At 35.8% G+C, this 12,940-nt stretch overlaps 1 protein-coding gene across 5 annotated transcripts in view; it reads right to left on the reverse strand.

Moving 5' to 3' along the window:
* The window catches only part of p120ctn (adherens junction protein p120), a 914,089-nt gene that overhangs the window by 160,959 nt on the left and 740,190 nt on the right, over nt 1–12,940 (reverse strand). For all 5 annotated transcript variants that reach the window (XM_067140690.2, XM_067140688.2, XM_067140689.2 and 2 more), the window contains one exon: nt 12,422–12,767. In XM_067140690.2, coding sequence (XP_066996791.2) covers nt 12,422–12,767 — 346 coding nt within the window. The remainder of the gene's footprint in view (nt 1–12,421; nt 12,768–12,940) is intronic.

Here is a 12,940-nt window from a genome sequence, read left to right on the forward strand (position 1 = left end):
TCTCACATAATGGTACTATTACAGGCAACGTAAGCCTGTGGTGTTCCCACGTAGAGGTACTAATCAAGGGTACTGTAAATCTCACCCTGATTCACACTCTGTTGCTACTAATCACAAACCTATTGTGTACCTAACATAGTGGTACTACTCGCAAGTAAAGGCAACCCATGGTGCTCCCCCCGTGATGATATTAATTACAAGTAATCTCATGGTTCTAATTCAATCATCCCATGGTCGCCCCTTTTAATTGTCTGTAACGACAGGCAGGTGATTCCATGGATGTATTCTTTGTCTGCGTCCCCCACCCACAGGGGTGCTTGAATTTCTGAAAGTCTATTCCTGTGTAAATTTATAGCAAAAAGGTTATCATTACTGTACTGGCGTCCAGCACCATGGCTAAATGGTTAGCATGCTGGCCTTTGGTCCAGAGGGTACCGGGTTCGATTCCCAATAACCTTAAATGGTTAATTCCCTTGGCTCGAGGACTGGGATATTTGTGCTGTCCCCATCATCCCTGCAATTCGCACGACACAAAACACTACCCTACACCACAATAACATGCAGTTACATACACATGGCAGATGCTGCCCACAGTCATCGGAGTGTCTGTCTTACAAGGGCTGCACCCGGCTAAAAATAGACACACAAATTTATTGTTAGTATTATTATTATTATTATTATTATTATTATTATTATTATTATTATTATTATTACTCTACTGGCGCTTCAAGTATGTTTTCATGATACATATAAAGTTAAGTGAGATTTGGTGATGCTGTTTGAATAAGAAAACAAAGGTTTGTCACAGATTCTACTCCAATTTTTGTGAATGAAATTGAGCATATGGATTCACAATATTTCAGCATTAGAAAAATAACGAATAAGCCATAGTACGGAAATCTGCAAAAATGCAAGTTTTGAACAAACTGATTTTTCTTTCACATTGATTTTAAAGTGTATGGGGTTTCCCCCAACTTATAAAAAAAGATAATCATATATAACGACAATCCGCTATAGCGAGTAAATTGTTCGCAGTTATGAATTTCCGCTATAACAGACTTCTATTGCACCTTAATACTCCTTTTAACATAATCACCATTCAAATTAAGGAAAATCACATCTTGGCACTAAGTTGCTCAGCACGAAGTGTGAATTGTTTCCAGTGAAATGAGTGGAGTAGCTCCAGTGATGTGCATTAGGTTGTTGTGCAGAAACAATGCCAGAGATCCATACACCAATTTATTTTTTTATTTTTTTATTTTTTTTAATTTTTTTAATCGCACATACTAAGTTTCTTCAAAGTTTAACAGTTTGCTTCTGTATACAGTGCTCTGGCATGAATTCCACTAACTAAAATCCCCAGCCATCACAGAATACAGTGGACATGATTTTTCTTGCAGAGGCCATTGTTTGCTTTCTCGTGGCACGTGATAAATCCAAGCTTCATCACTGGTGAAAATTCTGTCCCAAAAAACAAAAAAACAAAAAAACATTTCCTTCCCGTTTATACCACTACAAACATTCCAAGGTGCTTCCATGTGTTTGGTTTGGCACCTATCTCAAACACAATTTTTTGAAGAGGAAATGCTGACTCACAATTTCATGCAAAGAAGATTTTGAAATGTCAGAAAATTGTACAGATAAATCAGAAATTGTGAACTACCTCTTGGAATAAATTTTTGCTTCAATATTGTGCACCAAATATTTGTCAGCTAGGGATGAGTGGCCACCACGCTCCTCAACATGAACATTATCACTTTCTTCATTAAAGGACCTAATCCACTTTCTAACCCAGCCTTCATTTATCATATTCAACCCATAAACTTAAAAATTTTGTAACTGTACAAGTGTACGATCCCCAAATTTTTAGGTTAGGAAATTTTCGTAAAATAATTTGTAATATTGAAGTCATGAAAATCATGTAATTTTGTTCATTTATAATGTAAAACATAATATTATAAGAAGAATTTGTAGTAGGGAATTTTGTATATGTTTAACTTTAATTTGTGTAAGTGTCTGCACATGGCATGGCAGTGTAGGTTGCTCAAGAATTGTGCAACACGGAAAACAGCGGCTGTATCGGGAAATTGAAATAATAACATTAAGTTATTTATTAGACCACCTAATCAATACAAAATCGTCTTGGATGATTTACACAAATTTGTTAGCTAATAATGGGACATGTTTCGCCTTCCCTGAAGGCATCATCAGCCATAGTCTTAACCTTAAATTAAAAATAAGCGTCTAAATAACATGTAGTAATGAAATGAATTTTAAAAATCTTGAAGAGATTTGAAGTAAAATAACATTAAAAATAACAATGATGGTTTGAAAATACAATGTGATGAGATACAATAGTGGAAATATTAACAAAATTAACATTAGAAGGCTGCTAAAATAAGTACAATGGATAAAACAACAGATTGTTATACAACAAGTAGTAAGATTGCATAAAAGTAAAGTTGATAGTCATGGCGGTTATAATTAGACGATGGCGAAAAATCTTATATAATCAAAGTAAAGAGGAGAGAATAAAAGTCGAAGTTAGTCGAGAGATCCAAAGTTCATCATGATCTTGAAGATAAAAGACGAAAGTCAGATGCATATGGTGAAGTTGTAGAACACGTTGAGGATATGAAGTTGGTGAATAGAAGTTGAAGAACAGTTTCAAATAGGATCACTATGGACCATCTCAAAATTTGAAGTGATGTTTAAATGTTGTAAATTGTGAGTTTGTAGATATTCTAGTTGAAAAAGCATATAAAAGTGGAATCTGTAAATGGAAGCAAGAAACGTAGAGTTAATTGTGTGAAAAGATATTTGAAAAATATGGAAGTAGAATCGTATGCACTTACCATTTGACGGTGACAAAGATAGCTTGTAATATTATGAGTTAGAAGAATTTGCAACCGTAGACTTCTTGCTACGTGTGTTATAACTGAAGTTTTGTGCTGGAGGGGGATCTGTTTGCGTTGACGTAACTATTGGAGGGGGGCTGCTATTGGTGGGAGGGAAGGAAGAGAGTGTATTACTGCGCGTGTTGTAACGGTGTAAGGCTATTGGAGGGAGCGATGTTCCGGTGGGTGTGGCTATGGCTTTATTGGTTGTATTTGAATTAAAGGTACTAGCGGCGGGGGGAAGGGAGGGGGGTATATTAGCTGTAGGGGAGGTGGGAACTCTAATTGATGTGAGGTTGAAGATTTTTAAGAATTTGTTGGTGAGGGAAGTTGATTCTCGTAATAAAATAAGAATCTGTTCATACAAGGGGCTTTTTTTATCAATAGTGTCGTTTAGATTTTTATCTTTATTAAAATGTTGGTCGAGGAAAATAAATAAGTTTTCATATTCTGTCATGAGTTTGCTTTTATCGACTCTTTTTAGGATATGGAGGTCTTGTTCTATTGTGGTGAATTTATGCCCGGTGTCCCTCATATGGTTGGCCATTGCGGAGAATTTGTTGTGTCTTTGGGCATTGTAATGCTCGGCATATCTGGTAGAGAAGCTGCGGCCAGTTTGGCCAACATAAGAAAAATTACATGTAGAGCATTTCAGTCTGTATATTCCTGATCCAGAGTAACTATTGTCTGTGATGTTGATAGAGTTGTGATTGAAGAATAAATTACGATTAGTGTTTTTTGTTGTGTAGGCTATTTTTATTTCGTGCTTCATTAATGAATTGGTTATCGGGTAAATGCTATGGTTAGTGAACGTGAATTTAGCGTATTTTGGTTTGACAGGTTTTAATGGGGTTAAATTGGTAGCTAGTTTCAGTTTAGTTTTATTGATGATTTTATCAATCATACTCGTGTTAAATCCATTGAATTTAGCTATTTCCTTGATGAATAGTAATTCTTTCTTTAAATTAGTAGAGGACATAGGGATCTTTAATGCTCTATATATTAAACTGTGATAAGTGGCTTTTTTATGTGAGTTGGGATGTAAAGAATCATAAACAACCATAAAAAATGATTCTTTACATCCCAACTCACATAAAAAAGCCACTTATCACAGTTTAATATATAGAGCATTAAAGATCCCTATGTCCTCTACTAATTTAAAGAAAGAATTACTATTCATCAAGGAAATAGCTAAATTCAATGGATTTAACACGAGTATGATTGATAAAATCATCAATAAAACTAAACTGAAACTAGCTACCAATTTAACCCCATTAAAACCCGTCAAACCAAAATACGCTAAATTCACGTTCACTAACCATAGCATTTACCCGATAACCAATTCATTAATGAAGCACGAAATAAAAATAGCCTACACAACAAAAAACAGTAATCGTAATTTATTCTTCAATCACAACTCTATCAACATCACAGACAATAGTTACTCTGGATCAGGAATATACAGACTGAAATGCTCTACATGTAATTTTTCTTATGTTGGCCAAACTGGCCGCAGCTTCTCTACCAGATATGCCGAGCATTACAATGCCCAAAGACACAACAAATTCTCCGCAATGGCCAACCATATGAGGGACACCGGGCATAAATTCACCACAATAGAACAAGACCTCCATATCCTAAAAAGAGTCGATAAAAGCAAACTCATGACAGAATATGAAAACTTATTTATTTTCCTCGACCAACATTTTAATAAAGATAAAAATCTAAACGACACTATTGATAAAAAAAGCCCCTTGTATGAACAGATTCTTATTTTATTACGAGAATCAACTTCCCTCACCAACAAATTCTTAAAAATCTTCAACCTCACATCAATTAGAGTTCCCACCTCCCCTACAGCTAATATACCCCCCTCCCTTCCCCCCGCCGCTAGTACCTTTAATTCAAATACAACCAATAAAGCCATAGCCACACCCACCGGAACATCGCTCCCTCCAATAGCCTTACACCGTTACAACACGCGCAGTAATACACTCTCTTCCTTCCCTCCCACCAATAGCAGCCCCCCTCCAATAGTTACGTCAACGCAAACAGATCCCCCTCCAGCACAAAACTTCAGTTATAACACACGTAGCAAGAAGTCTACGGTTGCAAATTCTTCTAACTCATAATATTACAAGCTATCTTTGTCACCGTCAAATGGTAAGTGCATACGATTCTACTTCCATATTTTTCAAATATCTTTTCACACAATTAACTCTACGTTTCTTGCTTCCATTTACAGATTCCACTTTTATATGCTTTTTCAACTAGAATATCTACAAACTCACAATTTACAACATTTAAACATCACTTCAAATTTTGAGATGGTCCATAGTGATCCTATTTGAAACTGTTCTTCAACTTCTATTCACCAACTTCATATCCTCAACGTGTTCTACAACTTCACCATATGCATCTGACTTTCGTCTTTTATCTTCAAGATCATGATGAACTTTGGATCTCTCGACTAACTTCGACTTTTATTCTCTCCTCTTTACTTTGATTATATAAGATTTTTCGCCATCGTCTAATTATAACCGCCATGACTATCAACTTTACTTTTATGCAATCTTACTACTTGTTGTATAACAATCTGTTGTTTTATCCATTGTACTTATTTTAGCAGCCTTCTAATGTTAATTTTGTTAATATTTCCACTATTGTATCTCATCACATTGTATTTTCAAACCATCATTGTTATTTTTAATGTTATTTTACTTCAAATCTCTTCAAGATTTTTAAAATTCATTTCATTACTACATGTTATTTAGACGCTTATTTTTAATTTAAGGTTAAGACTATGGCTGATGATGCCTTCAGGGAAGGCGAAACATGTCCCATTATTAGCTAACAAATTTGTGTAAATCATCCAAGACGATTTTGTATTGATTAGGTGGTCTAATAAATAACTTAATGTTATTATTTCAATCTAATATCATCAATACGGACCAAAAATGATATTTATTACATGTAATGTATCGGGAAAGACGGTTGAAGTCATTTGGAAGTGTTACAACATGTGGTATAGAAACCTAGGCTTAGACCGGGAAGTGGATGCTGAAGATGATAATTCATCAATATGGATAATTGTGCAAGTTCGCCATTTGCGAATTGGCAGCTTGGTAACGAATCTGAAAGCTCCAATTTCAAACGAGGTCACATTGAACAAGAGACGCTTGAAGATGTGGCAGTGGTAGTGTTGTTTCCAGTGGATTTTAGTAGATGCTACGCCACATGGAGCGAGCCTATATATGTCTGAGCATGCAACGAGTTTCTCAGCTTGCTTGTCATGGAGTGATGGGTGAAACATATTGTGCATGCGTGCTACGAGTTTATTTTTAATGTGCACGAGTTTGCGGTTACTGACCACTGATACTGAGGTTGCTGTTGAAGACGATTGCCACTGTGAAGTCTTTGTTGTACGAGTTCCTCACGGGTGCATTACTGCAAAATTAGCGAGTCATGACGAGTGCATTACTTGTTAATTCACATTCCCGGTGAGCGGATGGTGGAAAATGCTACACGGTGTTCTTTTGTGAGCAAGACTCTTGATTCCTCACTGAGGAAATGCACATTGTGGGCAGTCTTTTTATGTGTAATTAGGAGGTAATATGTTATGCACAGAACTAATTACGACTTGACAGAAACGTAGCTGAAGTGTTTATTACTTGCTCATTCTTTGAATAATACAACATGCTTGTCATTATTTATTAATCCTGCAGCAGACATTTTACATTGTGGATGTGTATGGCTCAGTTATAGAGTATAGTGAGGTGGCTGGGTTTTTTTTTTGTACCGTTATGACATATGGTAAGAGTCCACGGTGATGATGCCAATGTGCTAATGTATTTAATTATAAGTTAAAAACTTCATTTTCCCGTATTGAACTGAGATTCACAATTAAAATATCAAGGAAGGTTCAACCTTTTCAATACAAAACGTGTTGCATAAGATGTTCACAACATAATATTTATTAAATAGTTAGAACCGGTTTCGACGCTCATTGCGTCATCAGCTACAAAAATCACAATGGGCAAAGTACATGTCATAAAAAATTGCATTAATAACTCTTGCATGGCTGAATACAAATGGCAGACTGCTTTTTCTTAAAAGCTAGAAGAACTTGAGTAAAATATGATGATGTGATGTGACACATAAAAGCATAGTAGTTTGATGGGTAAGTATTGTGCATAAAATTGAACTGGTGCTTTGAACATAAAAGTCTGAATATGATGATAAAACGATGTGGTAAAAACAAAGTAGTAAAATAGTCCACTCTTCTGATGTTCAATTTAGGCACCAAAGTCCAGGTCCAATGTTATATAGCAATACCAACAAAAAGATTTTGTCGAGGCCGGGACACCTGATGTTGGGCGATTGAATAAGGTTGATCTTCGAATTAGTCTCAGCTCAACAGGGTGGTGAGTCTTGTCCACAACTCTTCTTACACCACACACTCAGCACGCTAAACAAGACTCACCACCCTGTTGAGCTGAGACTAATTCAAAGATCAACCTTATTCAATCGCCCAACATCAGGTGTCCCGGCCTCGACAAAATCTTTTTGTTGGTATTGCTATATAACATCGGACCTGGACTTTTGTGCCTGAATTGAACATCAGAAGAGTGGACTATTTTACTACTTTGTTTTTACCACATCGTTTTATCATCATATTCAGACTTTTATGTTCAAAGCACCAGTTCAATTTTATGCACAATACTTACCCATCAAACTACTATGCTTTTATGTGTCACATCACATCATCATATTTTACTCAAGTTCTTCTAGCTTTTAAGAAAAAGCAGCCTACCATTTGTATTCAGCCATGCAAGAGTTATTAATGCAATTTTTTTATGACATGTACTTTGCCCATTGTGATTTTTGTAGCTGATGATGACGCAATGAGCGTCGAAACCGGTTCTAACTATTTAATAAATATTATGTTGTGAACATCTTATGCAAGTTTTGTATTGAAAAGGTTGAACCTTCCTTGATATTTTAATTGTAATGTATTTAAGGTTAGGAAGGGACAGTCTTCATATCCGTAGGATAATCAATTTGAAGCTTGGCCTTCAGAATTATGTACGGTTGTGGTATATAGTTTGTGGATATGGTTTATGTATGTTTATATTAGGCTCATCACGCGGTGATAATTGTTGGTTTCGGTTTGGTTTTATTTTGTTTTTGGGAGTAAATTGACGTAGTGAAACTTGTGGTAAATCCTTTATAAGTAGAGTGAGGAAAAACCTGGCATGCTACCTAAAGTTAATTTCAGGTGTAAATAGCAACAGGTAAGGTTGTAAAGTAAGTCTGGAGCTTCGTCAGCCTGATGACTGTCGCCTTGGAGAGGGAGTTGCTCGTTGCTCTACAAAGTTAATTATTCCTGTAATTGTTTTTGCAGGTGGCCCCCAATCTTGTTATTTATACTTATCCTACTGACCATTCATTTAATTTAGTATCTTCAATAGCTTGTAGATGTTACAATTTCACTGTGAATTTTGTGCAGCTGAATATTTTTGGTGTTCACAAATTTAATTATCTCATAATTCAGAACTGATAAACTGCTCAATCATTTTAAACATGGCAACTGACACACAGTGATACCCAACATCAACTAAAACAAAATGGCTAGGCTGGTAGATTGTTTAATGGAAGAAAGTAAGTAGACATGCGTGAGATATGCACGGACAGCACACCTTCTAGTCATACGGATAAAACAAAGAACTATATGAAATTTACGCAAACATTTGTCAGAGAAGGAAGCAGGATGGATTTCTCTTACATTCCTAAATTAAGTACTGATTTACCTTCAGTCATCCAGTACAAATGGGAAAAATGAATTTCAATCAGGCATTGAATTATTTGGGATTAAATGTAACTAATGTAACTAAATGTATTCTAATTCATTATTCAGGTATCTTTCATATCTTTGACATGCTAAGGTGATCCATCTGCATTTTCTGTATCCAGCCCAACACAGTAAGCTTCCTAATAACAGGACAGAAAAAGAAATTGCCTCTGAAGGCCAGTAGGACACTTAAAAATGTTGGGAAAGCCAACGAATATATATGTATGAAACTGAAATTGTTTCAAGGTAATAGAATTTTAATAAAGTTTTACAAAACTGTTTCTATGTAGCGTATGACCAGTTGTTTTATATATATGTTTAAGAGGAGCTGTGGAAAAAATTTGAAATACTTAAACGACCATTCCCTCCTAGACCCATTGCAATCTGGCTTCAAGAAGGACAGCACTGCATCAGCCCTGCTCAAAGTAACTGAGGACATAAGACACACAATGGACCAAAGACTGGTGATAATACTTACTTTCCTCGATTTCAGTAGTAGGACATAAGACACACAATGGACCAAAGACTGGTGATAATACTTACTTTCCTCGATTTCAGTAGTACATTTGACACTTAAAACATCTAGGCCCTAATAAGCAAGATGAAATCTTACTCCTTCGATCAAGGAACCTCTCACTGGCTAACCAGGAAGGCAGGCACCCCACAGGGCAGTAATTTTTAGGCCCTTTGCTCTTTATTTTGTACATAAATGACATCATATATAATTTAAAGAATTGTAGCTACCATCTTTAAATGGATGACTTACAAATATATCGTCGCTGTAAGAAATCTGATTTGCCTCAAGCCATGACAGACATCAGCGCTGACCTTCAGTAACTTAATACTTACTCCTTGAAAAATTCCCTCCAGAACCCCCTCAAGACTCGAGCAATCATTACTGACTCAAAAATTGTTGACTACACTATGAGATGAGATTATTGCTCCAGTTATACTGAATGATAGAGTTATTCCATTCAACCAAACTGTGAGAAATCTTGGAGTGACAATGGTCTGAACATACTAAAAGCGTTTATAAATAGGTATTTTCGATACTTCATACTGTTACATAATAAGCTCTGCTCTTATGGATCGATCACTATAAAGGTTAAGTGTAAGAGAGGGTCAAGAGCCCTGACTTCACCACCTGCAAAGGCATAATAAATAAATAAATAAATAAATAAATAAATAAATAAATAAATAAATAAATAAATAAATAAATAAATAAATAAATAAATAAATCTACATAAAAATAAAATAATTACCAATACTCTTTACTACTACTACTACTACTACTACTACTACTACTACCACCACCACCACCACCACCACCCTCACAATGGATAGGAAACTCTGCTGATTTTCAAACCCATAATTACACTAACACGCTCTTTACATTTGTTTATTACTGCCTTATAAACCATAACAAAACTGTAATTCATCAAAACTATGTAGCTGAATTTATCATTTGGGTATCAAATACTCATATTTTAAAGTAGCTTAGAAAAAAATTACTAAATGCAAGACAAGATATTTATGCTCCTAACAAAGCTACCGACTAAATTCCTCAATAAACCAAAAACTGTTAAATAAGAAAAATGCACAATATTGAATGAATGACACAGTCTGTTAAAAAAATTAAAATGTACGAACTAGAACAAGTTAAAAAGTTCACAATCATTGCCTTAAATTATCTTATTTAAGAAGCCTGAGAACTCCAAAGGCTATCTAGTACTTTAGGGAATACATCTGTAAGAAGTAGTACACAGCCTTGCTGTAAACATGTATTCTGTTCATTCATAAATAAATCTATAAAAATGAATACAGTGCTCATAATATCACTCTTATTTCTTTATTCTGACACATACTTGGCAGAAAAGGTATGAGTGCAAAGCCTAAAACAAGATTGTTTTTCAAGACAAAATTTGAAGGAAGTGGCCTTAATTTGGTGAAAAAGGATGTTTCACCTATTTAAATGAGAATACCCAATCTTTTCTGTACTCCTGATCTTCATTCCACAAGGTAGAGTTAAAGAAACTTGAAAAAAATTACCTGTATTCCATGTACAGAATAAGTTAATTGAACAGAAAGAGGAATATATAAAACATGGATTTTAACCTCTTAACCGGGCATGACGAGTTAACTAGACTAGAGCCTTTGAAAATTGTATCTGCTGGGCGGGACGTGTTACCTCTTCTCTTACTGTTGATGAGTTTAGTTCTACGATCGCTTTATAGATGTCAGTAGGTTCCAGACTTGCTGAGCCACAGTGTGCGGCAATATTTCATTTCATTTTCTTCCGTACATAATGACTAAGCGCACTCGTTTGGATCATGAAACTATTCTTCATCTCATTGAATCAGATGACGAATTAGGTGACAACTCTTTGGATAGCAACGACAGCACAAGTGGTGAAAGAGACAGTGAACTTGCTTCTGAAAATGAAAAAGAGGGAGAAGATACTAGCTTGTCTACAACAAGAGATGCAGCCACTTCGAACTGGCATAGCCAAGGTTATCCTCGTGATACTTTTACATTTGTATCGGATAGTAAAATAAATACTGAAGCAGTTGCAAGAAGTCTAATTACATACTGAATTTTGGTTTGAATAAATAAATGCAAATCAAGAGAAACCATTTTTCCCTTTGGGAAAATCAAATGATGATAAATATGTCTTGTCTCTTGGTCATGGACATCCATCAATGGCTTCTAAATTCAGATGACCATCAGCCATAAGACATAGCCCACAAGGTTGCTAGATAACGCTGTATGACCAACAATCCATACCTTACAACACAGCCTGCAAGAGTTACACTTCCATCATACCTTCTGTGTCGCTAACTTCTGTAACACAAACTTTCTGCTGACCACCACCATAAGACATATTTATGTCAAAATGGGCAGGTTGGATAACTAGTCATCTGTGAAGGCCTGCACAATGGGCGGGACGAGTTCCTTCGTCATTCGCAGAAGCATAATGGGCGTGACGAGGTAACTAGTCACCCACATCACGACAATGGGCGCGACGAATTAACTAGTTTTCAGCCAAAATATATTCCCTGCTACGAACGCTTGTTTCTCAGTGGAAACTCCCCAGTTAAGAAGTTAAGAGCCAATTACAACAGAAACATTTAAAAATGATTGGTCATACCAAGACTGGAAAAAAGATCACCTCACCGGCATTTTTTATGTTCACCAACTATCAACAATTTTATCATGAAGCAATTTATGGAATCCCTTTTGAATAAAGAATGAAAAACTGCAATAAGAAGTGAATTCTTATGATATGGATATCACAGAAAAGAGGACAAAATACACATGGAAGACAAAATACCAGTATAATATAACTTTATTGCAGTGTGAGATACATAATGCTTGTAGTTTAAAAGGGGCTAACATCTAGGTCATCGGCCCTGTGAGATACAGTATTATCATAAAAACTACAGAGCAAATAATGAGAAACCAGCATCAAATATAAAAAGGTTAAACATTTTTGTCTTTAAAAAAGAACCTCTACAGGTCCTGTTCTTTCTATATAATGGAAAAATCCTGTTTGTGCCTTTACATTCATACCCCTCAGAACTGCCGTTACTAACCCCATTTCACGTGATATGGAATTACCAGAGAGAAGAAAGAGAGAAAGGAATGTGTAAGTGATGATTTAACAGGGCATCACCTGTTGATATATCGATGGGCCAGGACTCCTGGATGCACTATTCACATTCGTACTGCGTTGCATTGTTCTATCTTCATATCGCGTGCCACCCTGACTGGCCATTGGACGATTTAGTGTGCTATTTGCATTGTTAGGCGAGTTAGGACCAGCATTCCTGGCAGCAACAGTTTTGGTGACAAAGTCCTGCTCCTTCCAGCCGTGTTTCTTATACACTTCACGTAATTCCTGATGTTGCCACATAGTAAAAAGTACTTGACCAGCAAACTTCAACACTCTTGGCGTATACTTTTGCCGGTGACGAGTAATAGTCATTAGACGTTCCACACCCCCAGCTTCCAATAGTGATCTGAAAATTTAAGAAGAAAAAAAAGAGACATATTAACATTTTTAAAAAAAATTCAAGAGCGCTATCTTTCCCTATGCAACAATTTTCTTCCTTCCAATTTTGCTTTATCTCTTGCACTATAAATTATGAATGTATATAATAGAACAAACACATGTACGAATATTTATCAAACA

This window comes from Anabrus simplex, chromosome 2 (assembly GCF_040414725.1).
Source record: "Anabrus simplex isolate iqAnaSimp1 chromosome 2, ASM4041472v1, whole genome shotgun sequence".
In the NCBI taxonomy this organism is placed as follows: Eukaryota; Metazoa; Arthropoda; class Insecta; order Orthoptera; family Tettigoniidae; genus Anabrus; species Anabrus simplex.